The sequence below is a fragment of the Urocampus carinirostris genome, chromosome 11, assembly GCF_059441175.1.
Source record: "Urocampus carinirostris isolate Australia breed hairy pipefish chromosome 11, RoL_Ucar_1.0, whole genome shotgun sequence".
Lineage (NCBI taxonomy): Eukaryota > Metazoa > Chordata > Actinopteri > Syngnathiformes > Syngnathidae > Urocampus > Urocampus carinirostris.
The window spans coordinates 1,308,377-1,330,130 of NC_142359.1; the positions used below are offsets into that span (position 1 = coordinate 1,308,377).

A 21,754-nucleotide genomic window follows, 5' to 3' on the forward strand; every position below is an offset into this window, starting at 1 on the left:
AGGCCCGTGTTCGGAAAACCCATGGAGACGTCCTACCGAGGCTCGGTGATAGCCGTTTCCTGGAGGTTTTTTTCCTTGTCATCAGTGGTGTCTATGTTACCAATGTTCCGCACTACCCAGAGCTTTTCTGCGCACGAGAAAATCTAGCCGGCTCACAAAAATGAGGGCTCCAAATTGCTCATTAAGAAGCCAATCAAGTCAAAGTTACAGTGCATGAAGGTCAAAATACACGGGTTCCTCTGACGCTGTTTTCTAAATGCGGTATTTTGAAGTCAAGGTCGAAGGAGAACGAAGTTGAGTAAAGTCAGTAGTTTTTCATGAAACCGGCTTCTTCGGCTCGGCTCACTAAAAGGAACCGGCTCTTTCGGGTCCTAAACGGCTCTTCGGGTTGTTTTAGCTTCTTTCATCCCTACATGACCAAATATTATGTAAAATTGTGCACAAAATTACGTAAAAGAAGGGGGGAATGAACAAAAAAGAAAAAAATAGCAAAATGAAAAAGTAGTGAAAAGCTGAGGAAAAAAGAAACAAAATGAAGAGAAAAAATAAGGAAAAATATCTTAGAAAAGCCAGAAAAAAAGAAAAGAAAGAAAGAAGGGAAAAAAAGTAAATAGAGAACAAAAACGAAAAAAGTAGTTGTGTATTCGTGCAACCGACTCAACAAGCCCCCCAAAATGTTAGTATGACGCGACAAAAGATACCAGGAAAAAAAAGAAATCTTGTGAAAGAATTGTTGTTAAAACAAATGACGTTTGTAGGCCTTTGCAATAATACATGAGTCAATTCATTCAAAAACTCAGCAAAATGTAAGGTGATGTCAAGTTTTGGACATGTTTGATCATGATTTAGTTGCCACGCTTGGGATTGCCGTTGCTCACTGTTGTTTCAAGCGTTGCTCACCGACTTAGTGTGAACGCTCAGACCCGGGTAAAATTACAGGGAACATTGTATGTTACGGTGTTTTTTTTTTTTAGTAACTGGGTCGTCTAACCCATGATTTAACGCCCGTCCTGTTACTGATGGCCCTGCATTACTTTGAATGAATTGAGACCAGGCGTTTTGGCGTAGACAACTGTTCACTTTGGTGTCACTCGCAGGTCCACCACAACATACGACGGAAAACATGAAGGGACACACTGCGCATCCTCAGTTACAACGCGGAATTCTGGGTACTGTAATTCTTATCACACGTATTTACTTGAACAGTTGTCTGACAAGAGAGTGTGATTTATTCTAGGTGAAACTCACTTTATATTGCTTTACAGTTGACTTTTGTTGCGGACAAAATCCTTCAAGTACAGTAGGTGATGTCTACTTGACCAGTTGTCTCGAGTTGTGAGGGTTAAATTTCATCTATTCAACTCACTTTGTATTGTTTTCTGCTGATGGTTATTGTTTCTTTTTGTTGCATTTGAAGTGTAGGATCTGTTGCCGGAGAGGTGCAATAAATAGGACAAGGTTTTATAACACGACTATCGATTCTCTCATCGACTGCTCAGAAAATATCAAATTCTTGACATACCACACCTCCTTTTAAAAGTAATGGAAATAGTTACATCCCCTGGTAACTAGTCACTTTGACTAGAGATATTCAATTGTGACTTTTTGGAAGAAGTAGTGAGTAACTAGAACTGACCAAACCGGACTATATTTTGTCTCATTTTTTTAGCCTAGCCTTTTTTGAGGTTCTTGGCGACCCGTAGCAGCAAGATGTCTGACCATAATCTCAGGTCCCTTTAGGTGAGGCTCATATAACGTCAAATCAAGGCAAATTACTCAACTTTAAAGTATTTGAAAAACTGAACATTATATGATCGGAATGTAGTTTTGCTTATGATCGAAATCATAATGTTGTTGTTTTTTAATTCACCACTAGGAGGTGCTGAATACTACACACGGTCCCTTTACTGATCATCTTCTCGTTTTATGTATAGAAGTTACCAGCGCATCCTGGTAGACGTTGGTCCACTGGACCTGCTTGGCCTTCCGGTCCGCTTTGACCATGGGCCTGCCCAAAACGTCCAAATACTCCTACCAAAAATACAAAATTATATAAAAAAAAAAATACACGGAAGATTTTTTTTTTTTTTTTACCTGAGTGTTTAATCTGATAGCACCGATGGACGGAATCTCATAGTAGTAACCTAATCATAAAAAAAAATGAATTTAAGAATGAGAAATGGAGGTGGAAATGGAGTATAAGAATACCTTTGTTGGTGCAGGCCATCCACTGAATGGGTCCTTTGTCATAGTTGTGTTGACCCACTGAGAATGTGAAGATGCGCACCTTACACAAGGACCAAAGGGAAAACAGTGTCAAGTAGAAGCAAACTATGCGCCTGTTTTCTGCCCCGCGACCGCTAGGGGGCCCCCAAGAATGGTTAACTTATCTATTTATGATTAAATATACATTTTTTTCTGTGTGTGTGTGTGATGATTATTTGCATATATCTCAGGTCTCACAATAGTATTTGTCATAAAGGGACAATGTGTATTCTTTTTCCACTAGATGCTAGAAGCACTACGGATGAAGACAAAATACGGGGGCCTTAACACTTTTGAAAATAAAATAAAAAAGAAAAGAAATAAAAAAAGGACGAAATGATAAAGAGAAAAATGAAAAAAAGGAAATAAGACGAGTGTAACTCGAGGAAAAAAAAGGAAAGAATATTGAAAAGAAAATAGAGAATATTACATTTTGATCACCCGTTTTAGTTTTTCTCTTTAATGAATTCCTTTTTTTCTTCCTCTTCATTTTTCTTATTTTGCTTTCTTCTCCCCTACTTTCATGTATTCCATTTGTCTTATTTCTTCTTCCCTCTTTTATTTCTATATATTTTTATTTCTTCCTCTTCTTATTGTCCTTCTCAGCGTAAAATGTAAAGAAAAAGGCTGATTTTTTTGAATCACTTTAGTCTCCGTAGTTTGTAGTCTTCCTTGGACTCATTTTTGGCGACATCTAGTGGACGAAAGTTAAATGTTGTTATTTTATCAGCGCTGTTTTGGCCCAATCTCGCCCAGTTCTTAGATTCCAAGGCCCCCGACCCAATCCACTTTGAGACCCTCGATATATACTATGAAAATGACGTCAATTTACCCCCAAAAAATACTTTTATGTCTTTTAGTGTAAACACCCGTGAGAGTATTTCTCAATTATCAGAGTTGGCCCTCTGATTTCCAACGATGTTTATAAATGACTTCAGAAAAGTCCCATGGAGTATTGAGGGACAAATCAGAGGAGCATAAAAGCTAAATATTCTGATTGCGGTACACCATTTTTTTTTTAATCTGCATTTTGATCTCTCAAGCTTTTGCACTTTTGACATTCTCACGGTTGCCATGGCGCCCAATAGGCCCCGCCCGTGTGGCGCCAGCTGCGGCTCGTTGACACATTGGCTTGATGTCTATTTAAGCTCAGTGCTCTCACTCTTCCTTTGTCAGTCTGTCAACGATCCTCTGCCCTGCAAAACCCGGGTTCTGATTCAGTCCCGTTTCTTGTTGGTATTTCCTGTCCGGTTTTGTTCCCGTTTATTTTGTTTTGTTTAATATCGTTTCCAGTTTCGTTCCTGATTATTTTAGGCCTGTTTATTATTCCCTCGTTTTCGATCCTGTATAGTTTGTCCTGTTTAATTTTGATATCCTGTTTCAATATAGATCCTGTCTGTTCTGTCCTGTCCGGTATCGACCCAATCAGTCCGATATCTGCTCGGGCAATTGATATCGATCTCGTTGGTCTCTGGCTTCCTGTCTTTCCACCCCAGACCGCTGCCTAACGTGCATGACTCCCCATTTCCCGTAAAAAAAAAAGACTTGCGTGAGAAACGTCACGCGTTTGGGTCCTGATCCTGTTCCGGTTCATGACAGACATGGTTTTCAGATGTAAGTTTGTTTAACTTAATATACTTTTTATAAATCAGACGCGTTGCTCCATGTGCCTCTGTACATTTACATTATTATTCAAGTATTTCTTTGATCGTTTTTGTTGTAGCTCTCAGATTTTGAAAAAAATATCAAACCCGTTGCCTTGTTTCAGACACCTCTATGTATTTATGTCGTTATTTAATCAGTATTTGTATGAACACAGTTTTTGTACATTTGCTGTTGCAGTTAATCGAAAACAAAATTCATTTATTTTACCTCGTTTCATGTACCTTTTGTGTATTTCTATCCTGTAATACTCCAAATATTTGCATATAAATGCAGTATTTGTACGTGTGTTGTTGCAGTAAATATAAAATCATTTCTGTTACCTTTCTCGAGGAACCTTCAAGTGTGCTATTACGTATTCGTTTAAGTATTAGTCTGAGTTTAAATGTATTACGTTTGTTGTTTATTTAAAACCCTTACGATACCAAACTGTATGTAACATCCTACATGCCGACATTTCTTGTGTAAATATTGTGTCAATTATAACTATAACCTTATCCTTCTTGTTTTAGAACCTTATCTTCTCTGTTCCTTTATCTTCTTGGCTTTTTTACCTCACTGTGAATGTGTGAAACTGGAGTGTCATGCCCAATTTCGTTGTCACAATATGTTAACCCATTTTGTAAAAATGACGATATAGTTATATTCTATTCTATTCTATTCTATTCTAAAACAAACAAGAAATCATATTGTGTTTGCAGTAAGTATTGAGTTTATTTTGAAACTTTTGGATTGCCTAGATGACTTTCACATATCCCACTTTGGACTATATCGCTTGAGATATTTACTGTTAATCAACCCCAGGCTCCTATTTTGGTTGAATTTTGTCCCATTTCGGATTATAAATCATAGTAAAACCTGCCCGGTTGCCTTTTGAGCTTTTATGGACTGATTCCAGCATGGCCAGCAGGGTAAAAATGAAATGAAATGATCTGCATTTCTATAGCGCTTTTCAAGTCAAGACTTCCCAAAACGCTTTACAGTGTGCTTCACATTTCCCAATAGCGGTCGTGCAGCCATGTAAGGCGCTAACCTGCTTATTGGGGGTATTAGGGGTTCAGTGTCTTACCCAAGGACACTTCCACATGTAACACGGACGAGCCGGGATTCCAACCGGGGTCCCTTGATCCCAAGACGAGGACTTCTGCGACCTTCTGGGTCACTGCCGCCCAAGGCTATATTTTTGGTAACAGGGTCATCTAACTCATTCTTTTATCTGCTGTTACTAACAGTCAAAAGCTCTGCATTACTTTGTATAAATTGAGTAAAACCATAACAGACCACTGTGAAAAAAAGGGAAACACCATGCAGTAACAATGTGGCACTAAGGGTGATGTATTTCTTATGTTATCAAGCACATAGCATCACAGAGAGCGGGATCGGATAGTCACTTTATAATATATTGGAAGTGCAGTTGCCTATTTCTACTTGATCAGTGTTTAAGGTTGTAAAAGTTTGATTTCTTTATTTGACACTGTAGTGTTAAACACACTTTCTTTTGTTGAATTGTTAGAATAGTTACTATACATTGTTTTACTCCTGAGCTACTGCCGCCCATAGGGTAGGGTTACTTTAACTGGATTACTTTCAATGACTTTTGGATGACTCCAATAACAAATATGCTAATCAAAGACAAAAGAAACTAAATGGGAATAAAATGACTCCATTTTGTGCAGGTTTGGGGAGTAACGGAATACATGGAACGGCAAAAAGCTGTTTGGAATGATTTTCATTTTGTTTCTGTCGCATTTGATGTTCGTTTTGCCGGAGATCAAAGAGATCAAAGCCAGGAGGGGAAGCTGACCACGTGTTGAGAGTCATAATTGTATTCATATTTAGTTTCTTTTGTCTTTTATGAGCATATTTGCTATTGGAGTCATCCAAAAGGCATTGAAAGTAATCCAGTTCAAGTAACCCTACCCAACCCTGATGGCTAGTAGGGGGAGATGCTCACTTTGTCAGATTATGATATAACTATAATAGAAACATCTCATAATGACAGAGCAGAACATGGAATGAGGAAAAGTAGGTATGCGAATAATCAAGTAACAGGGGTCCCCCCAATAAATTTTGCTTAGGGCCCCCTGATCTTGAAAGTGGATGTTATCGTCACTCACGGCTTGTTTCGGGTTATAAGTCTTGAAAATTTCCTCAGCGCGCTCTTCTCCTCCATCGGTGAAGAGCATGATGATCTTGTTGCAGTTGGCCCGGGTGACGTTCAACTGGAAGAACACAAAATGTGCGAGAGTAAGTATTGGCCACAAGAGGGCGTTATGCTCTCAACTATGAAACCACGTTTCTTTCAAGGGTCTCAAACTGAATTCATTTTGGGGGCTGACGGAGAGGGGCCAAGGTCTTCTTGAGGTTGGTCCAAAGTGGGTTTTACACACACACAGAAAAGGTCCGATAAAATATTTCAGCGTTCTGAAATATCATCTCAAAATTGCTACACATGACAAGATCTGAAAATTTAAGAAAAAAGTGGGTACAAAACTTTACTTTCAATTCCAATTTTAGGCCAATAAAATCATTACAACACTAAATCTAGCGTTTCTTCGAGTAAATACTATACTTTACACCTGTGCATAACACTGTATCTTTAATAACATCCATCCATTATCGACGCTGCTTATCCACAGTAGGGTCGCAGGGGTGCCGGAGCCATCTACGGGCAGTGGGCAGGGGGACACGCTGAATTGGTTTCCAGCCAATCACAGGGCACACGGAGACAGACAACTCATTCACACTTCAGGAGATTTCGGTTAGGCCAATCAACCTGACATGCATGTTTTTGGGAATGTGGGGAGAACATGCAAACTCCACACAGGAAGTTCTTTAATAACATATACGAGATTACAAAAGAACTATAGACCAACTTAAAACAAATGATTGTTTCATTACCTGTAAGAGCAGCAAAAGCTGTGACAATATCATACCTGTCAACCTCAGCCAATTGCTCCCTTCATTAAGGCATAACAAACCTTACAAAAGTGGCACCCATTTACTCACAGTAGGACAAAATATGCTGACTAAAAACAAAGATAATTCGTGCAAACTATCCAAGTATTATATTCCGCTTATCGGGAGGACAGCGACCTCTGCAGGGAAGCCCTCCTTATCCGGAGCCTCTCCAGCGTGTCCAGGGTCATCCCTGGGGCCTCCTGCCAGTGGGACATGCCATAAACATCTCCCGGGTGAGGCGTCCAGGGGGCATTCTTATCAGATGCCCGAATCACCTCAACTGGTTCCCCTCAATGTGAAGAAGCAGCGGCTTCTTCACTGTGACGGACCGGTTCAGGTCCTGCACCAATCCGTCCGTCCATCTCCGTTTCCAGACCCTGAGATACTCGAACGTCTCGACTTGGAGCAGGATCTCATGCCCAACCTTGAAGGAGCACGTCACCCTTCTCCGGCTGAGAACTACGGTCTAGGACTCGGAGGTGCTGATCTTCAACCTGGCCGCTTCACCCTCGCCTGCGAACTGTTCCAGTAAGAGCTGAAGATAATGGTCTGAGAAAGTCAACAGCACCACATCATCTTCAATGCTGAGGCCCCTGAACCGGACCCTTTGCCCAACAAAATTCTGTCCATAAAAGTTATGAACAGAATCGGTGACAAATGGCAGTCCTGGAGGAGTCCAACGAGGACCAAACTCCGGAACCAGGCATTGAGGGACCACAGAGCCATACAAGGAACACACAGCCAACAAATGGATTTTGTTTACCAAATAAACAAAACAAACAATTCTTTCAGCATTTTTCTTACTCCCCTTCCTATTTCGGTACATTTAGAGTTGCTACGGCGCCACACGAAAAAATGAACGCTCGATCGAGGGAAACATTTGCTAGTGAATTGACTGTAATGCCCTACTCTCCGGCAATGTTCTTTCTGCCCACTGCCTGCAGATTCTCAGCGCACAAGAAAATCTAGCCAGCGCACAAAAATCAGGGCTCGAAATTGCTCATTAAGAAGCCAATTAAGTCAAAGTTACAGTGCATGAAGGTCAAAATACACGGGTTCCCCTGACGTTTTGTTCTAAATGCGGTATTTGGAAGTCAAGGTCGAAGTAGAAGATGAGTCAAGTCAGTAGAGTTTGTCGGGGAACCGGCTTCTTCGGCTCGGCTCACTCAAAGGAACCGGCTCTTTCGGGTCCTAAACGGCTCTTCGGGTTGTTTTTGCTTCTTTCATCCCTATATGACCCAATATTATGTAAAATTATACACAAAATGACTTAAAGGAAGGGGGAATAGAACAAAAAGGATAAAAATACGAAAATGAAAAAGTAATGAAAAGCTGAGGAAAAAAGAAACAAAATGGAGAGAAAGAATAAGGAAAACAATCTTAGAAAAGCCAGAAAAAAAGAAAAGAAAGAAACAAAGGAAAAAAAGTAAATGGAGAACAAAAATGAAAAAAGTAACAGCTAGGAAAAAATAAACACAATGAGATTTTTTTAAAGGAATTTAAAAAAGAAAATAGAAAAAAAACAGAGAAAAAGAAGAAAAAGTTTGTGTTGCATTCAAATCATTTCCAATTATATCAAGTCAATCTTGTTGCCAAGATTGTACTTCCACTCAAAAATGTGATTAAATACAGTTGTGTATCGTGCAACCGACTCAATAAGCCCCCCAAAATGTGAGTATGATGCGACAAAAGATACCAGGAAAAAAAAGAAATGGAAATCTTGTAAAATAATTGTAAAATCAAATGACGTTTGTAGGCCGTACAAGCTTTGCAATCGTACATGAGTCAATTCATTCAAAAGTTAAAAAAAAAATTGGCATTGCCGGAAACTCAGAAAAATGTCAAGTTTTGGACATGTTTGCTAATAACTTAGTTGCCACACTTGGGATTATGGTTGCTCACTGTTGTTTCAAGCGTTGCTCTCCGACTTTGTGTGAACGCTCAGACCCGTAAGGAAAATGACAGGGAACATTGCTCTCCGGTCTCCCGAAGTCCAAAATCAAGAGCCTTCAGCTGGTACAAAATGCTGCAGCCAGGCTTTTAACCAAGACAAGAAAGTATGATCACATGACCCCGATTTGAGCTAACCTGCATTGGCTCCCTGTGAGCTCAAGATGTGATTTGAAGGTTCTCTTGGTAGTATACAAAATATTGCATGGACTTGCTCCCTCAGATTGAATTTCCCCCTATGTTCCGGTCTGGAGCCTTCACTCTGAAAATGCTGGTCTACTTGTGATCCCAAGAGCCAAGAAGAAATCCGCAGGTTGGCGAGCGTTCTCCATTCGGGCCCCGGTGCTATGGAATGCTCTTCCCTCTGAGATTCCATCGGCAACCTCAGTGGAAAAGTTTAAATCTAGGCTTAAAACACACTTCTATTCTATAGCATATGAATAATCTATACTTTTTGTTGATAATATGTGTATTACGTGCCCTCATGTAGGTTTTTGATCAGGGGAATGTGTCCTAATAGTCTGTGGTGTGCAATAATCTGTGGTCAGTGCAGTCCTCTCAGACTCCTCGTGATTAAGGGTGTCATAAATAAACAGGACTTGACTCATCCTGAGGTTTTTGAGTTTTTCCTTGCTCTCATGTTAGTTTTAGATCAGAGGACTGTGTCATAATAGTGTGTAGTTTGCAATAGTCTTTGATCTGTGCAGCTGTTTGAGGCTCTTTGTGATTAAGGGCCAAACAAATAAACAGGACTTGACTTGTCTCATCCTGAGGTTTTTGAGTTTTTCCTTGCCCTCATGTAGGTTTTAGATCAGGGGATGGTGTCATAATAGTCTGTAGTTTGCAATAATCTGTGGTCTGTGCAGCCCTTTGAGACTCTTTGTGATTAAGGGCCAAACAAATAAACAGGACTTGACTTGACTCATCCTGAGGTTTTTGAGTTTTTCCTTGCCCTCATGTAAGTTTTAGATCAGGGGATGCTGTCATCATAGTCTGTAATAATAGTCTGTAGTTTGCAATAATCTGTGGTCTGTGCAGCCCTTTGAGACTCTTTGTGATTAAGGGCCAAACAAAAAAACAGGACTTGACTTGACTCATCCTGAGGTTTTTGAGTTTTTCCTTGCCCTCATGTAAGTTTTAGATCAGGGGATGCTGTCATCATAGTCTGTGATAATAGTCTGTAGTTTGCAATAATCTGTGGTCTGTGCAGCCCTTTGAGACTCTTTGTGATTAAGGGCCAAACAAAAAAACAGGACTTGACTTGACTCATCCTGAGGTTTTTGAGTTTTTCCTTGCCCTCATGTAAGTTTTAGATCAGGGGATGCTGTCATCATAGTCTGTGATAATAGTCTGTAGTTTGCAATAATCTGTGGTCTGTGCAGCCCTTTGAGACTCTTTGTGATGAAGGGCGTCCCAAATAAAAAGGACTTGATTTGACTTATCCTGAGGTTTTTGAGTTTTCCTTGCCCTCATGATGGTTTTAGATCAGGGGATGGTGTCATAATAGTGTGTAGTTTGCAATAGTCTTTGATCTGTGCAGCCCTTTGAGACTCTTTGTGACTAACAAACAGGACTTGACTCTGGGCACCAAATAAACCGAAATATGATGGTTATAATTCTAATAAAAATAGTAGAGGTCAATAATATTTGGTGTCGCACCTGCGCCAGCTGCTTGAAGGCCAGCTCGAAGCCGCGTTTGTAGTTGGTGGTCCCTTTGGCGCTGATCTTCTGCACGGCGTCTTTGAGGATGCGCTTGTTGCGGACGTTGGCCTGCACCAGGTTCTCGAAGCAGGCCACGTGCGAGGCCTTGTCGTTGAACTGCACGTGGGGGAGGAAACGGAGAAGGAAAGCGGGATGATCGGGAAGAGCTACGGGCGCATATTTGCAGCGCGGCAAATATGCGCCGGGGATCGCTCAGGCAACATCTCTACCGGTTTTTATTTACCGTATTTTCTGCACTAGAAAGCCCACAAAAATCGAATTTTGTCTTAGTTTCTCCTACGCAGGGTTGAGTAGGGTTACTTGAACTGGATTACTTTCAATGACTTTTGGATGACTCCAATACCAAATATGCTAATAAAACACAAAAGAAACTCAATAGGAATAAAATGATGACTCACAACATGTGGTAAGCTTTCTCTCCTGGCTTTTGATCTCTTTGATCTCCGGCAAAACTAAGTAATTGAAAGTAATCCAGTTAAAGTAACCCTACCCAACCCTGCTAATAACCGTAAATGGCAGCTTGCCTCCAGCATGCGGCATTGTGGCATTCTCGGACTCCCTGGTGCTTTTTCAAAGTGTTTGATAATGGAAAAATAATATGGCACGAACATTTGAATGTTTTCTTACAAATAACGATGTATTGTCATGATGACTGTTTTGACTCAGCTGTTCCCATTCATTTGGCCCCACCCGCCGCGGGTTCTGATTGGCTCGCTGTCACGATTTGAACCCAGTCCTGTCAGTCCCCTGGTGTCAGTCTGTCTGCGAACCTCTGTTTTTCAAGGCAAGCCTTTTTTTGACCCCTGACTCCTGCCTGTCCTGTTTTTTTGCTCTTGTCTGTCTCCGGCTACTACCTGTTTTGCTCCCGACCACGTCTGTTCTCCCGTCCTGGCTTACGACCTCTTTTTGTCCCAGACTACGTCTACTCTCCCGTTCTGGCTTACGACTCGCTTCCGACCACGACCACGCCTTGCTCTCCCTGTCCCAGCTACCGACCTGTTTTTTCCATCTCTGACACCGCCATCTAGTTCATTTTTTTGCAATTTCATTTGTTTTTCGGGGTCTTTTGGGGTCCAAATATGGCTCATTAACTTCTTAGTCTAATATGTATACATCCCAAAAAAGAGCTTAAATAATATTTTGTTGAAAGACTTTCTATTTTATCCATTCTCTAACATGCATTGGTGAAGTGGAGAGACTGTAAAACTAACCATAATGCATTTTGCAAATCAGTGTTTCTCAACCGTTTCTAAAGCCTTTTTGGATGTAACCTGTTCCAATGGTGGTCTAATGTTGAGTGCCGGCGCTCTCACCACCACTACTCGGGTTCGATTCCCGTCGCAAACTGATCAACGACGACACAACTTTTGTATGACTACGGTAGTATATCTCGTCTGGTGGCGCATCCCTCGAATTACTGTGTGCATTACTAAAGATAGAAGTCTTGGGTACCGTCCGTAATCATGGGGATGGGAACTTTCTACCAAATAAGACCGACAAACTGGCTGTGCTGGTAAAAAACATCAAAGCGTACAGGGAGTGCGGTTTGCTGTGTTTTACGGAAACGTGGCTCACGTCTAGCATCCCGGACGCTAACGTGGAGCTACCAGGCTTCAAGCGCTGTTCGGACAGACAGAGACACAAAAGCCTGCGGGAAGCGGAGAGGTGGACTCGCTATCTACGTGAACACGAGGTGGTGTCACCCTGGGCACAAAGATTTCCATCTGCTGCAGGGACGTCCAACTTTTGGCCTAGCGTGTGACGTCATTCACTCCGCTGTTGCTAAACTACAACACAGCACCCCGAGGCCATCCTGTTCATAAACAACAAAAGGATACTGCTGGAAGTGTGAATTTCCCTACGGGGATGAATAAAGTATCTATCCATCCATCTATCTAAATGTATGCATCGTATATAAGACACACTTTAAAAATTCTGCTCCAATTCAGGTTTGAAGTGCGCCTTATAGTGCGGAAAATACGGTTTATGACATTTATTAGAATAGAAGGCGGTGAGGTCGGGATTACACACCGAAGGAGGCTAAAGAACAGAAGGAAAGGCAGTGAGGAGAAGAGGAAGGCGATACAAATATTAAAACATATTCATATATACAGCAAATATCATGCAACACTTAAAAGATATCCATTTTTCTTCAGTCGTCAAGCGAGCGGGCAAATAAAATGAATGGCTCCTGCAGCAGTAACATTGAAATTCAAAAGCATCAATATTGTGATTGCTGGCATGAGTTTAAAAAGCTCTTAGCTGATTTGACGGCTACAAAGCAAACAAGGCAGAGCGGAGGAAATCGAGATGGATGGCCGCTTGGGACGCTGGCAGTGTTCCCTCTAAGCTGCGCGCGTGCGCAATTGCGGACTGCTCGCACATTCTCTGCGCACAAAAAAATCTAGCCGGCGCACAAAAATCAGGGCTCCAAATTGCTCATCAAGAAGCCAATTAAGTCAAAGTTACAGTGCATGAAGGTCAAAATACACGGGTTCCCCTGACATTGTGTCCTAAATGCGGTATTTTGAAGTCGAGTCGAGGGAGAACGAAGTTGAGTAAAGTTAGTAGATTTTGTCGAGAACCGGCTTCTTCGGCTCGGCTCACTCAAAGGAACCGGCTCTTTCGGGTCCTAAACGGCTCTTCGGGTTGTTTTTGCTTCTTCAATCCCAACATGACCAAATATTACATAAAATGATGCACAAAATGACTTAAAGGAAGGGGGGAATAGAACAAAAAAGAAGAAAATACCAAAATGAAAAAGTAGTGAAAAGCCGAGAACAAAAGAAATAAAAGAGAAAAAAGAAGGAAAAATTTAGAAAAAAAGCCAGAAAAAAAGAAAAGAAAGAAACAAAGGGAAAAAAGTAAATAGAGAACAAAAAGAAAAAAGTAACAGCTCGGAAAAAATAAACACAATGAGATGTTTTCTTAAAGGAATTTAAAAAAAGTAGAAAAAAACAGAAAAAAGAAGAAAAAGTTTGTGTTGCATTCAAATCATTTCCGATGATATCAAGTGAATCTTGTTGCCAACATTGTACTTCCACTCAAAAAGAGTATACAGTTGTGTATCGTGCAACCGACTCCATAAGCCCCCCAAAATGTTAATATTATGCGAGAAAATATACCAGGAAATAAAAAGAAATGGATATCTTGTGAAAGAATTGTAAAAACAAATGACGTTTGTAGGCCGTACAAGCTTTGCAATAGTACATGAGTCAATTCATTCAAAAGAGAAAAATAATTTTGCATTGCCGGAAACTCGGCAAAATGTAACTTGATGTCAAGTTTTGGACATGTTTGATCATGAATTATCTTGCCACACTTGGGATTGCTGTTGCTCACTGTTGTTTCAAGCGTTGCTCACAGAGTGTGTGATTGCTCAGACCTAAAGGAAAATGACAGGGAACATTGGACGCTGCGGCCCCGCCTACCAGATTTACACATGTTTTTTCACTGAAAATCCGCCCCGAAATTCAAAATGCCGGCGAAGGCGTGCGAAGCCCCGGAAGTGATGAAGATTCCCATTGTCAGCGAACGCATCCGTGACTGACTTAGCGTGTTTCTCGCATCGGGAGCGTGTCACGCGGGATCATCGATTTAGCAAATTCTGTGCGTCATCCGTTAGCCGGAGCGTCGGATCACGCCAACACTTAAAGGTCAAACTGCAATCCAGGGTTGGGTAGGGTTACTTTAACTGGATTACTTTCAATGACTTTTGGATTACTTTACTCCAATATCAAATATGCTAATAAAAGACAAAAGAAAGTAAATAGGAACGAAATGACTCCATTTTGTGCAGGCTTGGGGAGTAACGGAACACATGGAATGGCATTTGATGTTCGTTTTGCCGGAGATCAAAGAGATCAAAGCCAGGAGAGCAAGCTTACTACGTATTGTGAGTCATCATTTTATTCATATTGACTTTCTTTTGTCTTTTATTAGCATATTTGGTATTGGAGTCATCCAAAAGTAACTGAAAGTAATCCAGTTAAAGTAACCCTCGAACTGCAAATCCGAAGTACGGCCGGTGACTGTAATCCGACCGAACAAGCCATGGCACAGTCAAGTTACATCGACTGCGTTTTATTTTCGATACCAAACTGTATGTAACATCCTATTTGCCGACATTTCTTGTGTAAATATTGTGTCAATTATAACTATAACCTCATCCTCCATGTTTTAAAACCTTATCTTCTCTGTTCCTTTATCTTCTTGGCCTTTTTACCTCACTGTGAATGTGTGAAACTGGAGTGTCATGCCCAATTTCGTTGTCACAATATGTTAACCCATTTTGAAACAATGACAATAAAGGTATTTTCTCATCTCATCTCATCAGCCGTACCGCTTATCCTAATTAGGGTCGCAGGGGGGGGCTGGAGCCCATCCCAGCCATCTCCGGGCAGTGGGCAGGGGACACCCTGAACTGGTTGCCGGCCAATCGCAGGGCACACAGGGACAGACAACTCATTCGCTCATTCACACCTAGGGACAATTTGGACCGGCCAATTCACCTGAAATGCATGTTTTTGGAACGTGGGAGGAAACCGGAGTGCCAGGAGGAAACCCACGCAAGCACGGGGAGAACATACAAACTCAAAGTCTGGAGCTGGATTTGAACCCACGACAGGTTCCCATGACATGAGCTGTGCCGCACAAGCGCTAACCACTGCGCCGCCGTGCTGCCCCAAGGTATATTCTATTCTATTCTATTAATTTGAGTAAGTTTGGGGATACATCTTACATGAGTAGATTTGTGAAGGAGAAAGTGTACTCTTAATCTGTGACATTAGGCTACATTGATCCCGTCACGTAAGTAAGTACGCGCATTCCTCTCTGTCCATCCATTATCTGTGAAGGTGCTGGAGCCCATCCCAGGGCAGGGGACACCCTGAACTGGTTGCCAGACAGTCGCAGGGCACACTGGGACAGACAATTCGCTCGCTCATTCACACCAAGGGTGTAAACATTGTCCCAGGAGGCCATTTCTAACCCGGTCGCAAACAATGATTGGAGCCTTGTTCTCAATGACGATAAAGACAATTCTTCTGCAAGACACGCCTCCGTGTGAAATCGGTCGACTTTGTGGAAAAATCTCGTTTGCGCGTGAAGCAAACTCACATAAACGACGTTAACGTAGTCGTCGTCCGCCAAAGTTTCCAGCATCCTGCTGACGGAGGTTCGGATCAGCTTGAGGGTCAAGCCGGAGACGCTGCCGCTCCTGAAGAAACACCAGACGGACAAATAGTGAATAGGATTCGATCTTCGAAATATTCAGATTCACCGTTTGTATCAAAAAAAGAGCAAATCAGTGGAATCTTTTCAATGTGGATATAGAAAGTGTAAAAAGAAAAACGATATCAATAACCACCACACAAGAATTCATCCACCGCTCTTTACGACGGTGATATATCGCTGTGCTAACCGGCAAGGTTCTAAGCCCGATTGAGAATTACATTGTATCCCTTCTGGATAAAGACGGAACAGACACAACACTGTCCGCCCTCAAGTATTCCGGGATGTGCAGCGGACATATTTAATAAGGTAAGTGTTAGGTTAACCCCCAACACTTATAATAAAACCTGCACTCAAAAAAGACAGAGACGTGAGTATGACTTACTTGTAAGGAGAATGACCGGAGACTGCCTTTTCAGTGTTTCAGACTCACTTTAAATGGCAGTCCCCTTTACCTTGCCTTTTATGAAATTAGGAACGCCCAAATTTACATAAGGTTTCTTCTGATAAAGGGAGGGGGAGTGAGAAAAAACAGTTATGGCCTGTTTTCACTAACAACATGTTTTTGTTTCAACAATATTACTACTATTGAACTATGCGAGAATGGGACACTAAGCAAGAATAGTATGCATAACATATTTACATTTTAAATCCATCAGTAAGTTTAATGTATTTCCGATCAAATTTATCCTAAGTAGGTACAAGTCACGTCCAAGAGACTCAATATAATGTGCTAGCTAATGCTAACTAGCTACATTAGTGTCTTAACGTTGCCATTTCTTACTAGGTCAACGGGCTGCTTTTACTGCTATAAACCGGCGATTCGTAACAGTAATCTTCCGAATATCACATGTATTGAAACTGTTATGTGGTCCTGCATAAAGCTTATGACGGCAAAATAAACGGTCAAATTCACAAGAGATAAAATAGGAATACGAATGTTCAGAAGATAAAACATCTTCAAAGTCAATATTTTCAAAATGCTCAAAAGTGCAAATATCTCTTTACTGATTTACTATTCCATTACATTCCCCCAAAATTGAGATACAAAGTCGTTTTAGTTTTAGTGTGCGCGAGGGGGGCATTTTTTATCATACCCGGTGATGAAAAACTGGTAAGCATCCAGACTTTCAGATCAGCGCAGGTGTATGGGGATACTCCTTTCACATTATAGTGGTACAGATGGTGTGGACTGAAGTTCGGCAGACTGGTCCACTCGGTTGGATGTGTGAATATGTCAGGGGGATACTATATAGGTCAGTAGCTAGCCCTGCTAATGCTATCCTTAGTTTCTCCAAATAGCGCTCTTTGTGATGAGCCACCTCATCCGACAGCTGCATTATATTCATTGCCAATAGTGTTAAATAGTATAGCTCTTTTTTTTTTTTTTTCGTTTTTGTTAGATTAAAAAAAAGAAGAGGGATGCCACCTAACTTCTTGCGCCTCAACCCTGAAAAGACCGAAATGTTAATTATTGGTCCATCTAAATGTGACTTGTTCTCAAAAAAACGCTCTGAATAATGACAAATATATCTCTCGGAGTGACTCAGTCAAAAATCATATTTCAACATAATCTGTTCTTCCAGTTAAATGTTAAGAATATGACTAGATCAGCTTTTTTCCATCTTCGCAATATATCTCAAATTCGCCCTATGCTGTCCCACTCTGATGCTATGCCTTTGTTACCTCCTGTCTCGATGACCCTAACGCACTACTCTCCGGTCTCCCGAAGTCCAAAATCAAGAGCCTTCGGCTGGTACAAAATGCTGCAGCCAGGTTTTGAACTAAGACGAGAAAGTTTGATCACATGACCCGGATTTTAGCTAACCTGCATTGGCTCCCTGTTAGCTTAAGATGGGATTTGAAGGTTCTGTTGGTAGTATACAAATCATGCATGGACTTGCTCCCTCATATCTTTCGGATTTAATTTCCCCCTTTGTTCCGGTCCAAAGCCTTCGCTCTGAAAATGCTGGTACAGTGGGACCTTGCTACTTCGCGGTTCCACGTTCGCGTGTTCACAGCTTCGCGGGTCGGGTCTAAAAAATAATTATAATAAAATAAAAAAAAATAAAAAAAATTCAAGGTTTTTTTTTTTTTAAGCATTTTTGAAGGGGCGTCGCTACTTCGCGGATTTTCACTTTTCGCAGGCGGTTTTGGTCCCCATTAACCGCCATAACCAAGGGATTACTGTATACTAGTGATCCCATGAGCCAAGAAGAAATCCGCAGGATCATGAGCCTTCTCCATGCAGGCCCAGGTAGTGTAGAATGCTATGCCTCCTGAGTTTCGATCTGCAACCTCATTTAAATCTAGGCTTAAAACAAACTTTTAGAGTTTAGGAATGACCTATATTTAGTGTTGACGATATCCGTGTATTGCAACATCTATTTTGGCCTGGCTATCCTGGAACAGGGATCTCCCCACGTGCAGCCCCTTCCAAGGTTTCTTCATTTTCCTCGTGCAGAGGTTTTGAGTTTTTCCTTGCCCTCATGTAAGCCTACATAGCTGCTAATCTGTACATCTGTTTGTTTTTTTGCACTACTGGCAGTTTTCTTATACCTAGCCACTCCTTTGCACATCTGTTCTCCTCTGCACTACCGTACTCCAGTGTTATTGTATAGTGACTGGTTTACCTGACTGCCCATCTCGCACATCTGGTTAGCTGCTCCTCTTGCACTCTTTGCACTACTATATAATACTATACATAGGTAAAATGATTTAGTATATTATTAGTACTTCAATACTCCAACTCAATACAACATTTGATTTATATCTGTACATTCAAGGAAACTGTGCGGGTCGACATTTCGTTCTGTATACACGTGTACATGTATGACAATAAAGTATATCTGAATCTGAATCTAGGTTTTAGATCAGGGGATGGTGAAATGTTAGTCTGTCGTCTGTACAACCCTTTGAGACTTCTTGTGATTAAGGACCAAACAAATGAATAGGACTTGACTCGTTATTGTCTACTGTTTGGTGGCCTCACCCACAGTTTACTAAAGTTTAATGCCGTCGATCAAGGTGCAAAGTGTCTTCTCGCCTGTGAACCAGGGTCAACAATCAAAAGATCCGGCAGAAAGCATTCGTTCCGGCCGACTTTGCGTGTCATTGAATCATAAATCTCCACTCACGCGTCCACCAGGATCAGCATGTCCTTTGGCGACGCCGCCCCCTGGATGTACCTGCCGGGAAAGGGCGCAAAAATGACACATTGGCTTGGGGGGATTCAACCCCGACACCACGCGCAAACGGGCGCCCACCATGGCCGTCTGCGGACGTCGTAGAGGTCGATTTTATTGGCCGATTTGCTGGAGTCGATCCAGGGAGAAGCTGCGTTTTGACAGAGAGAAAAACGTCATTTGCTTTCAGGCCTGGCCTACAGGTGCCGTGACGCCGCTTTGCTGACGTGCCCCTTTATTCTTTTCGACTTCCCGGGCCACCGTTTCAAACGGGAACGCTCCGGCAAGGAGAAAAGTGTCAGGTTTTGACACCGAGAATGAGTCAGGGGGTGAGTCGTTGGGGGCTTGAGGGACAAGATTGAGGCATTTACAGTACTTTCCACACTATAACCGGATAATAAAGTCATAGATTTCTTATACAAAAGGCACACCAAACTATAAGGCACGTAAAACAGAGAAGCACTAAGATATATTGAGACTTTATACAGTTAAGGCATCTAATCAGTTGATAAGTATCACCGATCGCAAAATATTCTTCGCAACAGGAATCGAACCCGGATCTCAACGGCGAGACATTACCACTAGAACCGGTGGACCGGTGTTTCAGACAGACATCGAAAGACATTGAGGCCTATGTCAAGGTTGCCATGGCGCCCAATTGGCCCCACCCTTGTGAGGCTAGCTGCAGCTTGTTGACAGATTGGCTCCCTGTCGGTATTTAAACTCTGTCTGTCAGTCCCCTTTTGTCGGTCCGTCTGCGAATCTCTAGTTTTTACACGGCAAGCCCTTTTTCGACCGTGTTTTTCGCTTCTGTTGGTCTCCCGCTACGACCTGTTTCCTGTTTCTCGACCACCTCTGCTCTCCTGCCCCGAATAACGATCCGTTTTTGATCTCGACCACGTCTGCTCACCTGACACTGTTCTTAAAGGGACAGTGTTTTATGTGTCCACTAGATGTCGCTGTCATGTGGTGTGCAACCAAAAACGAGTCCAAGCAAGGTTACAAAATACTAAAAGTGAGCAAAAAAACTTTTCTTCCAATTTTTTTACCCAGCCTTTCTTAAAGAAAGATTAAAAAGAAAGGATAAAAGATAGGGAAGAAGAAAAAAAAAAAGAAAAAGGGAATAAAAAATAAGGCAACGTTATTGACATCCAGGTCAAGAAGAAAAGGGAGTGTTTAACCAATCAGAATGCACTATGCAAACGAGTGTTTCTGGCATCGTGAGTAACAATAAGATATGCTCTAAAACCTTTTCCTACGTCATCTTGACCACTGGAGCCATGCCCCTCCATGACCTGGGTTCGAATCCCGCTGCATACGATACATTGCGATTCGCGATGGTTTTAATTGATCAATCATTGCTCAAACTCATAAATACTGTATGCATTTCCAATCTCACCCACCGTATTCTGCCGTACCTGAGGCCTTTTTACATTTCTGGCTAAATTTGGGATTTTTAGGTGCAAAATACGATACTTGTGACCTTACTGATAAAGCATATAAGCTCTTCCTCCTCCCTCCATTTTAAATTACCGGACCGCTTTCAGCCACTCTGCCCCCCAGCTCAGGAACTCATTACCACCCAACCTCTGAAATTCAGCTAGCCTGTCCCACTTCAAATCCAGAATCGAAAGCCATCTCTTCAGACTTTTCTATCCATAAAATACCGCCTTTTTAATACTGTATTCTATTTTTATTTTTGTATTTATTATTCTAATCATTCAATAAATCCATTCCATTTCATGAGCTTCACGGACAAAAAACAAAAGTATTATTAATTAGTTTTAAGCTATTACCTTAAAAAATAAAATAAGAATGTATTCATGTAACAAATGTATCTATGTTTTGATTGATTTGTTTTGAAGGAAATAAAACAAACTACGTTCCAATTATTATTAGCTAGCTGGCACCTTTTTAGCTTTGCAGCCAGCAATCTTCATGTCATTTTAGCTATTTTGAGCTATCGACTATTTTTTTTACATTTTTCATGCTATCTAGCTAACATTTTATATTAGTTGCTAGTTATCAAGCTAATTTTGGCCTCCTTTCCAGCTAGATATCCAAGTTTATGTTTTAGCTTTCTATCCAGCTCTTTAGTTGACGTTTTACTCTTTTAGCTAGCTATCTTAAGGGATATGACCAAGGTAAATAGATAGATAGATAGATAGATAGAGATAGAAAGATAGAGATATATAGAAATATATAGAGATAGAGATATAGATAGATAGAGATATAGATCAATAGAGATATAGATGTAGAGATATATGGAGATATATAGAGATAAAGAGAGAGAGAGAGAGAGAGAGAGAGAGAGAAAGAGAGAGAGACATAAAAAGATATATAGAGATAGAGATATATAGAGATAGATAGAGAGACAGAGACAGAAAGACAGAGACAGAGACAGAGAGAGAGATGGTGAAAGATAGAGAGAGAGATGGTGAAAGAGAGATAGATAGAGAGATGATGAAAGAGAGATAAATAGAGAGAGAGATAAAGAGATAGACAGAGAGAGGGAGATAGAGAGATAGATAGAGATACATAGATAGAGAGAGATAGAGATATAAATATAGGGATATAGAATTAGAGAGAGATATCAATAGATAGAGATAGAGAGATAGATAGAGAGAGAGAGGTCTAAGAGATAGACAGAGAGAGAGAGATAGAGAAATAGACAGAGAGAGAGATAGAGAAATAGACAGAGAGAGAGATAGAGAAATAGACAGAGAGAGAGATAGATAGAGAGAGAGAGAGATAAAGAGAGATAGATAGATAGAGAG

The 21,754-nt window shown here is 41.2% G+C and overlaps 1 protein-coding gene across 1 annotated transcript in view; it reads right to left on the reverse strand.

Moving 5' to 3' along the window:
* The window catches only part of LOC148356142 (voltage-dependent calcium channel subunit alpha-2/delta-1-like), a 122,264-nt gene that overhangs the window by 56,072 nt on the left and 44,438 nt on the right, over window positions 1-21,754 (reverse strand). Inside the window, exons 8-15 of the mRNA XM_088346849.1 lie at window positions 19,059-19,128; window positions 18,930-18,980; window positions 15,679-15,778; window positions 10,498-10,656; window positions 6,045-6,149; window positions 2,209-2,287; window positions 2,095-2,144; window positions 1,942-2,031 (exon numbers count right to left, since the gene is read on the reverse strand). Of these exons, the coding sequence (XP_088202975.1) occupies window positions 1,942-2,031; window positions 2,095-2,144; window positions 2,209-2,287; window positions 6,045-6,149; window positions 10,498-10,656; window positions 15,679-15,778; window positions 18,930-18,980; window positions 19,059-19,128 (704 nt within the window). The remainder of the gene's footprint in view (window positions 1-1,941; window positions 2,032-2,094; window positions 2,145-2,208; window positions 2,288-6,044; window positions 6,150-10,497; window positions 10,657-15,678; window positions 15,779-18,929; window positions 18,981-19,058; window positions 19,129-21,754) is intronic.